Here is a 20757-nt window from a genome sequence, read left to right as displayed (position 1 = left end):
GTGGTATTTTAAAGGCTTTAAGGTTGATTAGAAGTAGTTTCTGGTTATCTGTTGACTCCTGATGATACACATTGTGTGTCTTGGTTTCCATCAAAGCTGTTTTTCTTTATTTCTGATGCAGAGAAACAATAAAAGGCTGTTTTCTGCATCAAACCCTGCTATTAAATGCTAATATTTTTTATTTATTCAATTAATTCAATTCAGTTCAATCCAAGCTTTATTAAGGACACAGAATCCAGGTCCATAGAAATAGAAAAATCAAATCAAATCAAATGGGAAAAAAATAAAATGGTAGATACAGCAAAAGTAGAAGTGCAATGCAAGAATTGTTTATTTATTGTTTTTAAAGCCTTAAATGGTTTGTCTCCCTCGTATTTGCCAGAGTTGTTACATCAACATGCTCCAGCCAGGACTGTTAGGTCCTCTTCTCAATTATTACTTAAGGTCCCATTGGCCGGATTAAAATCCAGGGGTGATAGAGCCTTTTCTGTTGCTGCTCCTAAAATATGGAATAGCTTTCCCCTTCACATCAGAGCTGTTCAATCTGTCTCTGATTTTAAGTCTGTCCTTAAAATCCACTTCTTTGCACTGGCATTTGGTCATACCTGAGCTTTTTCTTGTGTATTTTAATTTTTTTAAACTTTTATTTTAGATTTTTGTTTTGTGTCCAGATTTTATTGATTTTTAATGTGCAGTGTTTAATTTTAAACTGTGGAATGTTCTTGTTTTATTGTTCAGCACTGCTGCTGTAGAAATGTGCTATATAAATAAATAAACTTGAACTTGAAGAAGAATTACAGATATAGGCAGGAGTGCCAGTTTTTCCAGATATTAGATGTGAACCTGACAGAGCTTATCCTAGGACAGACCAGCGCTTGTACAATATCATTCGACAGTTTCAGAGCTCTGCAGATGAACGCATAAGTACAATGTCAGACAACAGCAGCACAAGATCTGACACTGCTGTGTCTTGGGATTCTCAGAAAGTCATTTAATGCTGCTGTTAGGGACTCCATGCTCTTCTTTTTTTTTTTTACTATGATTGTTCTTTTTTTTTCTTATTTTCTCTCAGGCAGATGCATCCCAAAGACAAGTGGGCGCATGGGCGGTGTGTCTGATCCAGTATAAACCACTGTGTGCAGAGTTTTAAGTCTGGCGTCAAACTAGATAACAAGAGATGAGACATTGCAATCTTAGACCACATCATGAGCATCCAGAATCTGGGAGAAGCTTTCGGGGACTCCCTCGGCTCTAGTCTGACTGTGCGTATGACCGGGGCAGGTGGCGGGTGGAGTTCTCTCTCCCTGAAACCTGTCCCCACGGCACGGATCACCTCATTTTTCCAAACCATGGTTCCCACCGGTTACACCAAGCTGCAGGAGGAGCGTTTGGCCATGGTGGACCTCGGAGCTAAACCTGAAGGAGGCTCACTACAGAATGGATACCGAGCAGAGACATCTCACATAGAAGGGAGACGGATCCTTGACCGGGCTTCTCGGAACTCTGTAACTTTATCTGATTGTGGAGATGGAGGCTACTCAGAGACTGAACCCATGCTACCTGAGAGGAGACTATCTGGTGAGGAGGCAGATGTGGAGGACGAAGAAGATCAGGAGGAAAGGCTGGGAGCAGATGTGTCAAATATGCCCAAGGAGTCCCCACTCGCGATGGCTTTCCAGATCTTGGTGCCTTTCCTTCTCGCCGGATTTGGAACCGTGTCAGCTGGAATGGTGCTGGACATTGTCCAGGTAAGCTGAGCTACAACACTCCTATTATTGATCAGCCTGAATAGTTTAGAGCTCGACACAGATTAAAGGAAAATTGTTAGATTTTCAGTGTTTTGTTTGCTGTGGACGTTGTTCTGTTAACTCAGCTTTGTGCAGAATGAGGTGAACATTACAGAACATGGTGTCATGACCACAACAAAGTCCTGGGTTGAGATTCCAATAGACGTTTTGCTCCAATATGATTAATTTGGGACTGGCGAGCTGTCCAGGGTGTACCCTGCCTTTCACCTAAAGACTGCTGGGATAGGCTCCAGCTTCCCCTTCATCGGACTAAGCGTTTTGGGTTAATGAATGAATAAATGATTAATTTGAGAGTGGCAAGAATAAATAGGTATAAATAGGTAAATAGGGTATTTTTGTATTATTATGCTGAACAGACACAGATACTTGCGTGGTTGTAATAACAAGCCAATGAATCTTCTCATAAAAGGAATAAAATGGAGGATTTATTTGTCACTTACATAACCATTCTATAACTAAAGTTGATGTCAGAGACACCACTTTGTAATTAGACCATATGATTTCACATAAATGAGATAATACACTGTTTAATATCACAGCATAGAAGAAGATACTTGTGTACAAATATGAGCTGTTGTTGTTTCTATTTATAAAACAGGTTTTGGTCTGGTGATTTTAAAAAATCAGGTCGACTTTGACAGCTGTGATTAGGATGCGCCGTGAGGGTGTTTCCTTCTGAAAACAAAACAAAACCTTTGCAGAGCAATTTTCCTGTATAGTTAGGATATAAAATAAGGCTGTCGATTTTTGGGTGCCCATTCAATTTAAATTGCGATTTTCACAATTCTTTGATATTGCTGATTTTTGTAGATTAAAAACAAAAAATGTATTAAAAAAATTTTTGTCCGTCATTTTTCTTGATTTAAACTAAGAAAAAACAACACAGTTACCAGACCATCCTTCTGCTGATAGAGTGCCCAAGATTACGAGTGAAAAGATCAATAAAAACAATAAAAATGGCAAAAATCTTATAATGGATTATTTAGTACAAGGTCTGCAACAAGGTTGCAGACCTTGTACTGTTTTCCCACCAGTCTTTTCCTATTCTCCTCTCACCTTAGACATCAACAAGACATTTTCTCCCAGACGACTGCTGCTCAGAAGATATTTTTTTCTTTTCCAGATCATTCTCTTTAAACCCTAGAGATGGTTGTGTGTAGGGATGCACCGATCTGAAATGTGAATATCTGCCAATGCCAATATTTGCCGATACAAAATGTCTTTATGTGAACATTATTGTGACTATGGTTATTATTGCTGTTAGAACTGTGTAAGATTTCATTGGGTTGTAATAAATGACCCATCCTTTCTGAAGTTACCTCACTAATATAAATATAATAACATTACAGATCTAACAATTTCAACAGGTTTTATTTTGATTTGGTACATTTTACCTAAATACAACTATAAATGTGTGGATTTTAAACAAACATCTAGCTTTTAGTGTAACAAAAAATGTCACATTTTAACATTTAAGGCATTTATTTCTTTTAAAACATGTCCGAAGCATGTCATCAAACACATCTGCGCTGGCTTAACTAGTCTGGTATCGGTTGTGGTATCAGTACACTTTTATTAATACCAAGTACGAGTACACACGCTTGGTATGAGCTACTGGTATCGGTATCGGTACATCCCTAGTTGTGTGTGAAAAGCCCAGTAAATCAGCAGTTTCTGAAGTTCTCAGGCCAGTTTGTAATGCACGTTTAGAGATACTTTTAATCCCCTTTTTTTTTCCTCATTCTGATGCTCAGTTTGAACATGAGCAAGTCATGTTAACCACATCTACATGACTCATACATGTCTACATGACTAAATGCTTTGTGGTTGGTTGACTAGCTATTCGTGTTGATCAGCATTTGGGCAGGTCTTCCCCTCCCTTTCCTCTGCTTACTCATTCCCACTTTTCTTTTTATTTTTTTGACAATACCAAATTATTTCTGCATCTCAGATAGTGCTTTCTCACTTTTTGGTATGTTAATAGTCTAAATTCTGTGTGCTGGTATTTAAGAGCTCTGTAAACTGCTGCAATCCTGAAACATTGCAGAAATGTTATAGAGGTGATCTTCCAGAGATTTTTCCCTCCCATATGGTAATACTGGGAATGAAAAATTCCCCTTAAAGAGCAAAACATCTTAAAGTAAAGTAAGTAAGCACATTGTGTGTGTTATTTAGCACATTTAAGCACAGTTTATACTGAGCAAAGTGCTTTACAGAGTTAAAAGTACTGTAAAAAGAACAAAAAAAACCATTAAAGTATGGGGAAGAGACTTAAACTCAACTCAACTTTATTTATAAAGCCCTTTAAAACAATCAAAGTTGGGACAAAGTCCTGAACATCAGCCAAAAATTATGAGATAAATAAACAACACAATAAAACAATAGATCATACAAGGAATAAGAAATAAAATAATAAAACAAAATGAATAAATAGTAAATAAAACCAATAAGCTTTGCATCTGTGGTTCACAAATTTAAAGAAAAGAGACAGTAGAGGGCAGAAGGAAGAAAAACCAAGGAGTAAAAGCAAAAAAAAGAGGAATGTGACCCTTTCTTATAGTTCCTGCATGTACATTTTGGAACAGGAAGCATTTTAGGAAGCTTTACATCAGGATTTAGTTGTTCAGTATAGAAATTCAGCTAAACTAGATATTCCACGTCAGTCTGACTGAAACAGGACGGTGCTGAATTATTTCATGGCACACAGGTGACTGGGGGAAGTCATTGTGACTTGTTTAAAAAAAAACCACAAAACATGCCAGTGCTGGTTTCTATAAGTCTTTTTTTTACTTGAACAAAATAGAATCTATGTGAAAATGAAGACATAAATCAGCTCGCTTAGACTTGAAGCTGTCATTTGGGTAAAATAAACCAGTCGAATAAGATCTAATCATGTCACAGTAATGAGATCACCGGATAATTCCACAATATGAAGCCCAAAGATGTTTGGATACTTCGCCCACTGTGCTTTTTATCCTTTGATGTAGTTGTAATATAAAGAAGATAAGTAATATTTGGTTTTAGTTGGCAAACAGCAGATGATAAGAAGTGATCCATGTTCACAGCTCTTTACACTTCTACGTATGAAAGTCTTTATTGGCTTTAATTACGGTGTTGTGAGACTGATAGATAAGTCCGTTTCCTGTCTTAATGATAAGGTAGCCTTGTGATGTCAATGTCAAATGAAGCGGAGTGATAATGAGATATAAAAGGAGGTCAGACCAGTTTAAAAAAAAAGATCTAATTTCTGTCCACAGCATTGGGAAGCATTCCAGTACATCACTGAGATCTTCATCCTGGTTCCTGCTCTGCTCGGCCTGAAGGGGAACCTGGAGATGACTCTGGCCTCAAGGCTGTCCACAGCAGTAAGACACACACACACACACACACGAAATGTTGCGTGCTGTAATATTTGTACAAGCTGTGTAAACACGTCTTAGTTTAATGGAGGATGCAGTTTCATTTTGCAGTCAGATGGCTCAAATGTAGCGTCATGCCGTGTTCCTCTTCGCTTTTTGTGCACTTTTGTGTTCTTTACCATTATTATATTCCAACTTGGTAGTAAAAAAAAAAAAGGAGCTTATTATGTTCTTTTGACCCCTCTTTGCTATATTTGGGAGATTTTCAGGCATTTTGCCTCCTTGGAAAGAAAAGAATCAGCGTAATGGCATCATTTCTGTGGTAGTGACACTGCTGATCACTAAAAGCCACATTCAACCATTCACACACATTCTCAGGAGCCAGATCACCAACCTTCTGATTGTTATTCCATACTGTCCAGCTTGTTGGCTCTGTGATTACAGCTCCGGTGCGTTCTCCACAGGCAGATTAGACAGCTTTAGAAAGTGCAAACTGCAGATATCTGTGAGGTGTGAAGAGGTTTATATCTTATTCAACCTTGTCTGCATACATTTGCAGCATCTGACAGTCCATAAAAGTGTGTCTTTGCAAGCGATTATTCAGCAGATATTTGTCAAACCGCATTCCTCTGCTGGGACTTTGTGAGGTGGAAGAAAGTGTAAAAGTGACTGAGCAGGACTCTGTCTTTGTTTGGATTTTTCTTCCTGTCCGCCCCCAGCTCGCTGCACACAAGCCCCCAATTCACAGCCCTGTGTCAACATGAACAGTGTGCAAATTGTCCACAGCGGTTTCCCAAAACCGTTTGCCCCTCATGCTGCCGAAGTCCTCGTCAGCAGGGAAATACTGAACGAGGTCTGCAGTAATTAGACAAGTTAAAACACCAAGTCATTTCTTGCTGTTTTTGTAACCTGTTTTTTCTTTATTATAGTAAAAGTGCATGTTGACGCTGAAATCCTTTTATTCAGTCAACATGTATACATAATTATTTTCTGAGGACGGCCTCAGTTGTCATGTTATGATGCTAGATGATATAAAATGAATGCATCAATAAGCATAGCACCATGAAGGCCACATTTATTCTAAACAGCTCTTTGCATAAATAAAACACAGAGAAAGTGAGCAAGATTTTTTTCATCTGCATGTCCTTCTCTTTAGTCTCAGCTTTCAGGGGACAAAATATAGTTATTGAAACATTACGTATTTACACTGTTTTAAGCTATTTCCAGTTATTTATGCTGCTATTTACAGTTGTGCTCATATGTATTCATCCCCTTTCATTAAAGAAAAGGCTGAATTTACAACAGTCACTCAAATAACTGGAGACTTAAAAAAGGAATAATATTAAAAAATTTGCAAAAATATAATTTTGTAATCGAAGACAGAGTTTTTTAATTTAATTGAGTTGAAAGGAAAAAACAAACAAACAAACAAATTGGTCCTGGACAAATTAGAGCACTTTTCTGTTGAACAGTGGGACAAAATAGCTGTCAACAGGTGCAGAAGTCTGACTGAGAGGAACAGAAAACACCTGACAGGAGCGGAAACATTAAAGGATTGTTCAACTAAATATTAGTTTATGACTGATGTAATATTTAATAAATTATCTTATTTGTTTGCTTTTTTAAAAAAAAATTCTGTTGAACCAGAATTAGAAAATAATGTCATGATTTTCATAAAATCTTTATTTATTATTACTTTCGTCAATTTCAGCTTATTTTACAGGCAGCTGTTTTTTCCCTTCTTTAATGAAAGGGGATGAATAAATATGAGCACAACTTTACCTTCTATCCTCACAATAACAACTCCAGCTCAGCTTGTTTTTGGCACCACCGAGTATCAATAATTTCTGATGATAATTTTAGCCATAAAACACGGTTATCTTTCTTGATTTCAAACAGATATTTAACTTTCTGGTCGATTGTTGATCTTTGGTTGCTCACGATTTTGACAGGACGGTCAATGTCATCCATCTGATTGGTTGAAATATAACAGAAAGTGGCCTATAATAACCTAATAGAGGTCTCTTAGCAAATAGCAGCAAAAGCAATGATTTTTATACATTGTAAACTTCCTAAATGGGACATTAACGCCTAGAAAACAGAATTGACCTCAACAGTAAGCTATCCATCGCTATTTCCCCCATACTACTGTTCCTCAGTAACGTATTAAAGCGACTGTGTTCTGAGTTGCAGACGATGTAGGGGGGTTTATTTGGGGTTGAGAATTTGACAGCATACAGGATTGGAAAGAAAATGGGTTTGCAATAGGGATGCCGCACCAACATTAATTAATTCCCTAATATTGTCATTTTACATAAAAGATCATGTCTGAAGTATTATCAGCTCTATTTTTTTGCAACAAAAGAAAACAACGTTATTAGATGTATCAGACAGGCCATCTGGTGGTAATCCTCTAAATGTAACTTTTTATCCATGACACTAAGGAATGGAAGTTGTAGTAGTAACAGGTGAAGTTGGAGGAGGGCAGTAGACAAATCAGCTGATTTGCAATTATTCTGATTATTTTCTAAATAAAGAAGAACATCAAAGTGACACTTTTCACTGTCCATAGAAGTTCTGTGTGAACTGTGAGAGATGATTTCATCATGGCTTCATGAAAAATGCTGTCAGGGTGAAAGTTTTTTGATCCCCACATCGAGTCCCTCAGCTTCTTTTTGATCTGTTTCTGGAACCGTTACTTCACAGCCATGCTCTCTTCATCAGCAATAGATGGGTTAATTGCTGTAGCCATTTAAAACACTCTTAAAATCATTAGCCTGCTTTATTTCTTTGCTCTGTTTTCATCTTTTATTTAACACATTTAGATTATACAGTTGACAGAATATAACAGCGTAGGATGGGGAAAAATACCAAACAGGCTTATATCAAACCTCCACCTCTGGAAAAAAAAAAACTAGAAACACAATGAATTAAGTCTTTTTAAAAACAAAAACAAAAGTAGGGAATGTCAAACAAAGCAACGTAAATAATTATGTAAAAGATTATAAATACCTTTTAAACTTTCTACATTAGGTCTCATTGGAAATATTATTCCATAATTTATTTCTCTTTCTCTTCTGCTCTGATCTCAGGTAAATGTGGGGAAGATGGACTCGCCTATAGAGAAGTGGAACCTCATCATAGGCAACCTGGCACTGAAGCAGGTAATCACAGATGTTTTGCCTTAAAGCTGGAGGCAGTGGGACTGTTTAAAGGGGTGCTATTATGGTATTTGGAGTTTTCTGAGCTTTCTACAGTGTTACAGTGTTGAATCCTCATCAGACATGTGAACGACACTGTTTTTTATCACCTAAATGCATGTTTGAGTTTGAGTTTGAGTTCCAGCACGCTCTCTCTGTCCGGTTTCCATGGCGACGAAAAACGCGTCGTTTTAGAGAGTTTCTTCTACTTGGAAATCCTTGTGACGTCCCGGGGGATAAGGTTCGGTGATTGGTTACCTTCTACTGGTTAACAAGGGCATGTACAAATACATCAGGCGGGTGGAAAACGTGGGATAAAGTTATTTCCAACGATGGCTGGTGAGTTTACCAAAGAGAGACATCCTGCTGCATTCGTTGCTGTGGGTTGCTGTTTTCCACTTCGTTTTCAGGGTCTGATTCAGGTTCCAACATGTAGGGCTGTATGCTATGTGTTGATATTGTAGTTTTTTTTTTTTTTTATTGAGTTCATATTAGCCTAAACCTTCTGTTTATGAGACATTACAATGATGGCGAAAGCAGGTGCGGTGCGCACTCCCGATGTAGTGCAGTGGCGGGAGGCGGGGCTTAATGCGGAAGAGTCTCAATCCACTCGTTTTGCCCGCAGGCTGATCTGACAGCCTACGGAGAGGGTCGGTCTGAAGTAAATAAAGCGATTTGTGACAATAACTCGATCAATTCCAGCCCTTCTGGGCTGAGAAATAAAAAATAAATTAGCCTGAAATGCACAGAATAGTTCAACTTTAATCTAAATATGTGTCAGTGATGTCGTACAGCTGCATAAAGTTACAAAGCATGATCTACTACATTATATACATATACATATATATCTATATCTATATCTATCTATCTATCTATATATATATATATATATATATATATATATATATATATATATATATATATATATATATATATATATAAAGAGAGAGAGGGATGAATGCTTGAACCCCTTGTCTTGTTTTGAGGCCAGAATGTAAATGTTTGTAATCATGATAATATTTTTGACATATCTTATATATTAGTCTTTTATTGTAATGTATTATTTTCATTGTCATTTTTATTTTCTTTTATTTTAAATGTGCTTTATTTGTATCTGTTGGTATATTAGTCTATTGAAGTTGTTTTGCTATTGAAAATTATTATTATTTTTTATTATTTTTTGTTTTTTTATTATTATTATTATTAGTAGTAGTAGTAGTAGTAGTATGTATTTATTTATTTATTTACTTTTATTTATTTATTTTGATCAGTTTTAAAGTCATTCTTTTATTGGCCCTTTTTGAAAATGATTTATTTATTCATAGTCTGAGATCTTTTTTTTTTTTATAACATGTGTTATTTTTAAAAGTCTTGTGCTTTCCATATTTGATCATAGAAATAATTTATAATGTTATTTGACGTGGAATAAAATCCCCCCCCCAGACACGGTAATATTCATCTGTGTGATTGGTTTTAAGATGTTTTAATCACATGCCACATGTGAGAGTGGTGACTTTCCGTCTGTTTCTGTGGCAGATGTTCACATAGTTCTGCTGAGCTCTGCCTGTCTGCATTGAGACGGGCCGTAAGCTCTGCTAATAATTTACCCACACAAAGATAAAACATGCAATGACAAATGTTATATCAGTGTAATTACAAGCTGCTTGTATGGTATGTTACGAAACACCAGCAGTAACCATACCAGGATGTGACGTTCAGTATTTCACAACTGTTTGCACAGCAGTCTGAACCTGACTCTGTTAGTACCACGATGATTAAATCGACACGATTGCTTCTCTGCCTCAGGTTCAGGCCACGGTGGTGGGTTTCCTGGCAGCCGTAGCAGCAGTGGTTCTTGGTTGGATCCCAGAGGGGAAGTTTCAGATGAGCCACGCTGTTTTGCTCTGCTCAAGCAGCGTGGCCACAGCCTTTATAGCCTCCCTGCTGCAGGGTAAACACACACACACATGCACCCCAGCAGCTGAGCCCCGCAGCTGAAAATAAACTGTCACAGCCATTGTTACACACTTCAGTTCTCTTCCATTTTCATTCAATTCACACATTTCCATCGTTTAATTTTTAATTCAGCTGACATGAAATAAAAAACAACAACTTGTTATGACTATCACTAAGCTATGCCACCATCTTCGTGTCACATCCAGGTATAATCATGGTGGGGGTAATTGTGGGCTCCAAGAAGACAGGCATCAATCCAGACAACGTGGCCACACCAATCGCAGCCAGTTTTGGTGACCTCATAACCCTGGCGATCCTAGCTGGGATAAGCCAGGGCCTCTACAAGTGTCTGGGTAGGTGAAAAACTACTTTGTTTACCCGGTTGTTATGGATACAAGGCCTATGACCTCATCAGAAGAGATCAGACTTGTGTATTCCTTTAAGCTGCTTTTACCAATAGGTTAATTCTCCTGTAGGTGAGCTCATTCATGAGCTTTTCCCCTGTTTTTATTCTAGTTTAAGAAGCGTTACCAGTGGGTTATGGGAGTATATCACCATCTTTTATGAAGAGCTTGTTGTTTTTTTTTTACATGTAAATATGTTCTGCTTCAACTCTAAACTGCCCGCGTGCAAATCTCATGAGCTCAAGCTTAACATCTTCTCATTCTGGCTCCTTCTGTGCTCTGAGGAAGCTTTTACTTTTGAAGTTCGCCACTAAAGTAATTGCTGCTCCATCCATTTGTAAGAGAAACTTTGCCCATGTATGTCGGCATGTCTGAAAAGCAAGTTTCTTTTCATGTTTTCCGTCAAGACGGCGGGGCAGATGGCGCCTGCTGCTCCGGTTCACTGCTTCAGTCGTTGGGACTGCACTGCCTCTGTATGGCTGAACCATGAGCGTGCAGCTTACTACGATTAACTGCCGTGTTCATCATGTAATGACCAAACTGTCATAAAATAACAGGAGCTGCAACTCACTGACAAAAGTAAGAATCAGAGATTTTTTTCCCCTCATAGTTGGCTCCAGCTGCTTGCAGTTTTCATTTCAAGCAGCACGCTGGCAGAGTTCCAGCCTCTAACAGGGAGGGGCCAAGCCACGCAGAGAAGCATGCTCCCTCTGCAGAGGCGGCTCTCCCTTTATGTCATGCATGCATGCATGTATTTATTTATGTGTGTATTTCTGCACATTTTTGTGCATGTATTTATGTATGTGTGTGTGCGTTTTCATCAGTTTATATGCAAGACATTGCTTGTGTGTTTATGTGCAAGTGATTATATTAGTTTATGCATGATTCCAGAGGTGTGTGTGTCCAATATTCACCTCATAGTGGATCCTGAGTTTCCTTATATGGAAAAGAGATTTGTCCATGTTACTCCTTAAATGGTCAAAGCAGCCTGATGTAACAGAAGACCTTCCCATACACACCAGTAGGGCTGGGCGATTAATCGGATCTTAATCTCGATTACGATCTGGGTTTTCAACGATCATAAAAATAAAAGGGTGCGATTATTTTTCTCTTTGCAGTTTCCTCTCCTGCTGTCTTCAGCTGCTAATCGAGCATCACTGGCATTGCAGTGCTGTGCTGTAAACTCCTCCCACAGCCGCTTTGCTTTCATTCAGACACTGTTGCCAACTTGGCGACTTTCTCGCTAAATTTGGCGACTTTTATTGTTAAAAGCTACTAGCGACAAATCTAGCAACTTTTACTGGAGTTATTAGAGACTTTTCTGGTGTTTTGTCCGTTACTGGGGCGTTACCATAGCAACGCGTTAATCAGCTGGTTCAGATCAGCTGTCTTTTAACAAGTGAATGAGGAAAAACTCGCTGTAGCCTGACAGCAGTTGTTTGGCATGAAACGTACATCGAGACCAACGTAAAATAGTTCCTATACTTCAGCAAATGTTGTAGAAAATAAAGATAAACTTGTTATAAAATGTTTACTGCGTGGGACCATGGTAAAAGCAGATTAAACAACTCGTAACCGTTTGTTAGACGGTTATAACACCCGACGCCGAGTCGAGAACACCATGACGCGCAGCGTTGTTTAATCCTGACTTATATTTATTCAGTTTACATCAGTATTTGCGCTTTTTTCAACCTTCATGTTATTTGTTTGTTTTCTAAAATATGTGGAATCCTAAAGACATTTTTTTAAAAGTCACGGTTTAATGTTAAAAAAAAAACCAAAAAAAAAACATGTTAAAGATAAAAGGATAATTGTGTTAAAAAAATCTCAATTTAATTAAAAAATAATCGTGATTATAATTTTTGCCATTATCGAGCAGCCCGACACACCAGTGGTCCAGTGTGGATGCATTTACCTGTTGAAATTTAATGAGTAGGTGTATCAAAAGTCCTGGCGCTATGTGTACCGGTCTGTACTAAAACATGGCGTATAATGAACAAAATTGCATCATAGAATTTGGATAGAAAGTTGACAAGAACGCGCACTCAGCCGCTCACTGAGAGTTTGTTGCCATTTACGTTACGAATGTAGCAGAGCAAATTTTGCGAGTAAAATTCGAGTTTAAGGAGATGTCGAGTCTGGAGCTGGGTAGCAGTTTTATAGATCCCCACTCACTGAATCAGTGAGAAAATATTAACGCCACGAGAGGCTTAATTATACAGTTTTCTGTTCAACAGAAGAGCTGATTGGGGATCAGTAGCTATGCATACACGATACATAAATTTTTCATCGTTTACTGGTTTGGTGTCATGTTTCCTTAGGAAAAAGAACACGTACCACATACCTTCAGATACTTAATGACAAAAAAACAGATTTTTGGAAGCCATTTTGGCAGAGGAATCGTCAACATAAGCGTGCATGTGAGGAGGCTGAATAGTTTTTGGAATTTTTTTTTTTTTTTATGATGCTTTTCACTTCTTTTATGATATGAATAATTTCTCCAAATTTAAGACATTTTACTTGATTTCAGAGTGATTTCTGCCTGAATGCAGAGTTTTAATTAAAGTTTTAAGGTTGACCAAGTTGCCGGCCCATCATTAAGAACACGCGCTGCTTTGTTGTCTTCTTTCCTCTTTTAGCCGTTAAGAAGTAAACACATTAGTCATTGCTTTTAAAGGCTTGTCTCCTGTGCTGTTTTCTGTCTGAGTGTGAGTGGGGTTTCCCTCTTCAGTTGTTCTGAGAGTGAGGATGTTGGGCAGTCCTAAAGGGAAAAGCTCTGGATCCAGTCTCTTTATTCCAGCTTGCTTTGTCTTTTTCTGTGCAAATGGAAACTCTGTGAACTTATCAGAAAGACGCTAGAGTCATTACTCACTCTTTTACTTGTTTTTTGTCAGAAAACCATGCATGAAGAGATACTGTCAGCTCTTTCAAAGAAACTTGGAACCGTGAACAGAAATGTGAGTGAGCAGACGAGTTCCATGCTAAATGCTGACGTGATTATATTAATTGCGATTAAACCAAAAGGGTCGAATGAAAACGGCCTGGTCTGTCCTGCAGGTGATGTGAAGACACACTCAGATGCTTCTTGTGTCCCTGAACAAAGCTCCAGAAAGCGGGGACTGTCCCACGTTTAACCTGAAAACTTCCAAATGTGTGCAGTTTATCATTGTCAGATTGGGTAGTGAAAGGTTCATCCACTGACAATATGACGGTAAGTTTTCATCCATCTGGTACTCGGGGTGGAATATATGTCAGATAGGGCTGTGACGATACGCGTTTGTCCCGATTCAATTCGATTCCGATTTTTTTTGGGTGCCGATTCAATTTAAATGCGATTCTCACAATTCTTCGATATTGCAGACTTTTGTAGATTAAAGACAAAAAATGAACAAAAAAACTTTTTTTTATGTTCATCTTTTTTTTTTTTTTTTTTAAATAGTCCTGTCTAGCATTTAAGCAGCAGACTGATGTTCTGGATGCTGTGTTCTGCTGAGCAAATTTATTTTGCCAAGGGAAGCTTTTATAGATGTAATGATTCCCTTGTATTTCTGGATTCTTATTTTATTTTTCTATTTGTTTTGGATAATTGTTTGTATTACAGAGTTTATGCTGCTGGACCTGACCGGAAAGGATAGAAAAGGGACAGAAAGAGAACAGAAAAGAAAACAGAGCAAACAAGAGAAAGAGATCAATGCATACACGTATATACACACACATACCCACCTACATACATATGTATATATACACACACACACACACACACACACACATATATATATATATATACACACCCACACAAGCCAACTCTAGATTTATGGTCCCTGCAGAAAACAAAAGCATTGACAGTCAGGAGGACCAGAAACTAACAACTTTCATGATTTGTCATTTTCCTTGATTTCAACTAGGAAGAACAACACAGTAGCCAGACCATCATTCTGTTGCTATTATGGCCAAGAAGACAAGTAAAAGGGTCAATAAAAACAATAAAAATGGCCAAAATTTTATAATGGATTATTTTTATTTATTGAAAATTTTTTTTTTTTAAATTGTGAAACAAAAAAAACACGATTTTCGTTTTTTCGATTTAATTTTCCCACCATTAATATATAAATACACTCCATGCTGTTTTATGAAGTCCATCTGGATGGAGCCCCTTTTACCTTTAGAACTGTCTTAATTCTTGATGACAGATTCAAGAAGATGTTTGAGATGATCCTCAGAGATTTGGCTCCATATTGACATAATGTCATCACACAGCTGCGTACTTTTACACAGCTACACATCCATGATGAGAAGCTCCCGTTCCAATTTAAAAAAAAAAAAAAAAAAAATCTATTTTAAAATTGTGAAGCAAAAAATCCCGATTTCCGATTCAATTTTCCCGCCCCTATCAAATAGACTGATAATACAAAGCCAAATTTTTCTGTTTTACATTGAATCATCTCTAAAAGTGTGATGTTTAGCATTGTGTAACATCCCTTCTTCTTTCAACAACAGTCTGTAAACACCTGGGAAGTGAGGAGACACTTCCCAGGTGTTTACAGAGGTGTTTAGAGAGTTTTAACGGGAGGAATGATGTCTGATTATCTGATACACGATTCTAGCTGCTTCATGACGTTCCAAACGTTTTCTAGTGGTGAAACATCTGGACTGCAGGTACGACGGTTCAACACGTGGACTTGTCTCCTGTGAGGACATGCTGTTTTATGTGGTTTAGCCTTCTCTTGCTGAAAGAAGTGTGGGCTGTTTCCGAAGGTCCTTAATAGTCCCTAAACCAGGGATCACCAATCCTGGTCCTCGAGAGCTGGTGTCCTGCAATTTATCCAAATGACACTGCTGGAAAACTCCTGTTTCAGACTCTGACAAGCTGCTAAACACACATTGAATCAGGTGTGTTGCAGCTGGGATACTCGGAAAACCTGCAGGACGCCGGTCCTCGAGGATCAGGATTGGGGATCCAGGTAGGGCTGCACTATATAGTAGACTATAATGCACTCATTCTTTTGGCAAATCAGACACGAATCTGGTTCTTTTCCCCTCGTTGCGGATCACGTGGTTACTGGCTGTCACCCAGGCAACCACGATGCGTTGTTCCAAATCCAATCCAACCTCGTGTGAAAACGTTTTTTTCCCCCCCTATATTGTATTTTATTCTTTCTTTGTTGCGTATCTGTTCAATAAAAAAGGATATAAAATTATCTATAGTCTTTTTTTTTTATTTAACCTGCTTTGACGTTCGTGTCACTTGCATCCCTTTGAGCTCCCGCCCACAATGCATTGTGGTCTATGTTGACCCATCTGGTGACCATCGATGCTCACTGCTTTTCAAAATGCATTATGGGTAATTTTCAGTGCAGCACATTTTTCTCTCTGGACCCCTAGAAAAAGGCGTGACCACTAGATAGGTCACTATGTAGTGTGGCTATTCGGACACAGCCAGTGGTCTGGATGGGGCCAGATGTTGCTCTCAAACAGGGATCCTCGGTCCTGCAGGCTTTCCCAGTGTTCCTGATGGACACGCCTGATTCAAATCAATGTGTATTTAGCAGACATGTGCAGAGTCAGGTGTGTTCCAGCAGGGACACTTGCAAAACCTGCAGGACACTGGCTCTTGAGGACCAGGATTGAGGATCCCTGCTCTAAAACCTGTTTGTACTTCCAAGTAGTGATGGATGGAGCTTCACAGCAGTGGAAGCTTCCTCTGTCATGGCCATTAATGTAATCCCATTCAAACTGTATGCTGATGAAAAGCTGGATGGACCCTCTCCATGTTTTCCAAAAGGAATTTCACATTTGATCACTGAGGGTTTCCACCTTTCGCCTCAGACCGGACCAGAGAAGAAGCTGGTCTTTCTGAATCCTGTTCACATATCGCTTCTTCTTTGCATGACAGAGCTTGAACTTGGAATTCAAGGCAAACTTTCCTCACAGACGGGGATTTCTGGAAGTCGATTTCCAGTAGAGAATCACATATTTTGTTCAATGCAGAGCTGCCTTGAGGGCCTGGAGATCACAAGCATCCGGTTCTGGCCTTCAGCTTTTATCTGCAGAGATTCCTCCTGACGCTCTGAGTCTACTATAGACTGGAGACGGTGGGATCTTTAAAGTCTTCACAATTTTGGAGCATTTTTATAAAATTGTCCTTCAATTTTTAGAAGCAGTTTGTATCTCTATCCGTCTTTACATCTGAGAGGCTCTGCTGCTCTAAAATGCACCTTTTATACCAGCTTTTATGTTGCAGATGTGTTGCTATTTAGCCTGATTAGCTGTCAAATGCTCTTCCAGTTGCTTTTTATTTGTGCCAAATACTTTTCCAAGCTTTTGCTGCACTTTTTTTCCACATGAAATGGTAACATGACTCGGTTTGAACGTCTGATAAGTTGTTTCTGTTTTGTTGGGAATAAAATGTGGGTTTCTGAGATTCATAAATGATTCCATTTTGTTTTTATTCACATTTTACACAGCATCCCAAGTTATTTTGGAAGTGGTTTTGAATGTTAAGCTTTGCTTTAAAGCAAGTCTAAAACACACTGAAGATAATTATCTTTAATAATGGAAGTAAATTTTGATGTGGTTTTCTGAAACAAGCCTTTTCTTGGCTTCTTTTGGTGCCCTGTGTTGTGCACTTCCCAGAGCAACCAGTAGAGGTCGCTCCTGCCTCACTTTTTTTTTTTTTTTTTTTTAAAAAGCAACCTTTTTTTTCCCCATCACACATTCCACATGTTTAATTCATGCCACACCCAGACCTGTGGGCTTCCACCTCGTTTTAGTTAAAACATCACATACAGGAATGTGTTTCCCTCGGAAAGCATTTCATACTAATTAACCTTTCAATATAATTAAACTGGACAAGATGCATCGTTGTTATTATGTAATTAATATTTCATAGATGTTGCCATTATGAAAGGAGCGGTTCAGCAGCAGAAGCTACTTTTATAAAACAAACAAAACTCCATATTTCCATGGCAGGCTGGTGCAGGGAAGCTGTCTGGCCTGGGGACTTTCATGACAGTGGCTCTGTTGTTCTTTAGCCCAGTCAGACACATTCCTGCCAGAGTGGAACTGATGATCAAACTCTCCAATAAACACATTTTAAATTCTGTACGTATATATACAGTAGATTTTCAACTAAAAATATTGTTAATCCTTCTAGTGCTGAAGGAATTTGTCCAAATATAGAAGAGGCGACAGCGAGACAAAGGAGTATCTGCTTTATTTATTTAGTGCTTTTAGCAAGCAGGGTTGCTACAGCGGGCGAGAAGAGCTGTGATAGATAAAAGCCTGGGAACTTTGGATGGGTTACAAGTTAGAGAGATGTGTGTGGGTGTGGATTTGACAGCATTTAACCTTTTAATGTGAGGCCACAAGATGAGACAGATGGGATTACACAACTGGAATGAAGTGTGACATTCGTTATTGATTTTTGGTTTAGATTAGAAGTATAAAAATTGGTCATACATATCATGATTTCCCTCCTTTTCTCCTTGGTTTTATTTAAACAGCAGTTTTTAAGGTCTGAGTTAGTTTTGTTTACCATGTTTGTATTTTTTTTTATATGCAAATGAATCCATTTTTTTGTGTTTGACTTTTCAAGTATGCTGGACTAATTTTTAAGATTTTATTTCAATATAATCACACAATTATTCACACAATAGCAGAATGTATAATCAAATAACACAAATAAATAAAAAAATGATGTCCTTTTACTGTGAAATTGCAAGAAAATGCAGAAAAATCTACAAAAATGGAAAACACAATCAAGCTTTTTCAGCCATCATAAATGTCGTTATTTCTTTTCAGTCTTTATTTGTAAAGCACATTTAACACAAACGCCGTTGATCAGAGTGCTTCACACAATTAAAATCAAGTTAGAATCAAATTTATAAGTATGCATAATAATAAAACCCAAACTATCTTTGGTTAAAAAAATTACTATAAAACAATCGATAAAACATAGTAATTTAAGAAATCCTGTTTATCTGAGTTTTAGATGCCTGGGACTTAAACGTCTCCAAGGATTGTGAGGATCTAACAGAGCGGAAAGCTCTGGGAGCTGCCCTTGTCTTATTAGAGATGTTAATATGCTGGTAAAATTAATGTGAACTCTCCAACTCAGAGGATTATTCTGGTTTTATGTTGCATACTTCAGAGCAGGGACGGCACCTGCGGTCCTCGAGGTGCCGCAGTTCTGCAGGTGTTCAAAGTTTCCCTGCTGCAACACACTTGACTCAGATCAATGGCTGACTAGTGCAGAGTTTCATGTCAAGCTCTGCACAAGTCCTGCTGGTTAAGTGTGATGTGAGTCAGGGTGTGTTGGAGCAGGGAAACTGAACACTTGCAGGACTTTGGCGCTCGCGGACCAGAGTTGCTTTGAAGTAAACCGAGTCTTAGTTGCAGTAATACGCTAACCAGACCGCTCTCAGATTGGAGAATCAGGGAACTCAGCCAACAGATACGCAGAGGGAGCTCGTGCCATGCAGCTTTCCAAATTATGTCACACATTTGTGCTTTTATGTTTACAAATTTAAGACAAAGTTATGTCGTATAAACTTTGACATTGTGTACAATTTACTGCAAATTCACACCTAAATCTCACCACGGTGATGACAGTAAACTTGACACAAGGTTGATAGAATAGCTGGGAAAGTGTGTATTTCTAGAGCTGACCTAAACTGTGAGCTGGCATCTTTTTTCCTACTATCTTGTTAGTACTGTATGTATGATTGCAGTAACTCTGCCTTGACCACACTGTACTGTTGTCCTACCCGCAGCCAAACACACCCTTACCTGGTAGGTGGGCTGGAAATGGTGTTTATCAGTAGAGATAGTTGCATCAGCTATGTGTGAGCTTTTAGCTGCTTACTAAAGGGCTAGTATGCTATATGAAGTTGGTGAATATTTAATCATATCTGCTTCCCATCATGTTTCAGAATCAGAAAGACTTTTATTGCCATTGTCTTTGAACAATTCACAGACTAGGAACTTGTTTCGGTGATAAGGTGCTGAATAATAAAGATAATAATAAAAACACTGAATAATAATATAAAAGTAGAAATACAACTATTTTAAAACTATTTTACAAATAAGGTAAGGTCATGCAGAGAAATTAACATATATACATACATTTTATTTTATTTATTTATTCATTTTTTTGTTAAAAAAAATTATAATAAAAGTAATTTTGTATGTAGACATGCATATATGAACAGTATGAACAGTAGCATCCAAACCAATCCAGTGCAATAGATGAGGTGATGTGACATGACTTATTTAAGTGACTGGAGTTAGAAAGTGTCCAGCTCAGGTATTATGAGTTTGTTAGCAGCTAATGGAGCCTTAAAACCACTCGGCATCGAAGTCCAGACTGAGAGATCTGAGACTTTGCATGGTATCCGTCTGTCTCCAACGACTGAATGCAAACATTTCTGTGAGGGTGTGCTGGGGAAGTGCAGTCTCAGACATCCCAAAGGAAAGAGCAGCTACCACACTGTTAGACAAACACAACACAACACACACGCCTCACCGACTTGAAGGAATGTCTGTCGTTTATGTTGTTGCCCAGAGAGGCAGCTTTTTACCTTCAGTCTCCTTTTCCTCCCTAGACTCCTACCCATATGTGTCATCGCTGGTTTGCGCCTTCTTCATGTGTTTGACTCCTCTGTGGATCGTCATCTCCTCCAAGCACCCCGCCAGCCGCACTCTGCTCTACTCCGGATGGGAGCCAGTCATCACTGCCATGGTCATCAGCAGGTGTGTATGTGTGTGTGTGTTTTGCCTTGACAGAGGAAAGAACAACTATTCTAGGTTTCCTTCCTGCGGTGTCGCTCATTTGATGACTCATCCGGTAAACAAATCGCAGCACCCGAACACATACACCCTCTGGTCCCTTTGAGCCTGCTGTTTTACAAATGGAGTCAGTGGGGAGGGAATTATGATCCAGCTTGTTCACTCTCTCCACTGCACTTCCTCCTCAACACACTGTGAATGTGATACAACTTGTGTTTTCAGACTTTAGGAGAAGGATGGAGAG

General features: G+C 38.5%; 1 protein-coding gene across 1 annotated transcript in view; it reads left to right on the top strand.

Annotated features, from left to right (window-relative positions):
• The window catches only part of slc41a2b (solute carrier family 41 member 2b), a 46033-nt gene that overhangs the window by 489 nt on the left and 24787 nt on the right, over positions 1-20757 (top strand). The window contains exons 2-7 of the mRNA XM_079263196.1: positions 1073-1748; positions 5066-5173; positions 8260-8331; positions 10174-10318; positions 10530-10676; positions 20330-20477. Coding sequence (XP_079119322.1) covers positions 1206-1748; positions 5066-5173; positions 8260-8331; positions 10174-10318; positions 10530-10676; positions 20330-20477 — 1163 coding nt within the window. The 5' untranslated portion in view covers positions 1073-1205. The remainder of the gene's footprint in view (positions 1-1072; positions 1749-5065; positions 5174-8259; positions 8332-10173; positions 10319-10529; positions 10677-20329; positions 20478-20757) is intronic.

Source organism: Telmatherina bonti (assembly GCF_933228915.1).
Source record: "Telmatherina bonti genome assembly, chromosome: 23".
Taxonomy (NCBI): domain Eukaryota; kingdom Metazoa; phylum Chordata; class Actinopteri; order Atheriniformes; family Telmatherinidae; genus Telmatherina; species Telmatherina bonti.
This window is presented reverse-complemented; position numbering and strand designations above follow the sequence as displayed.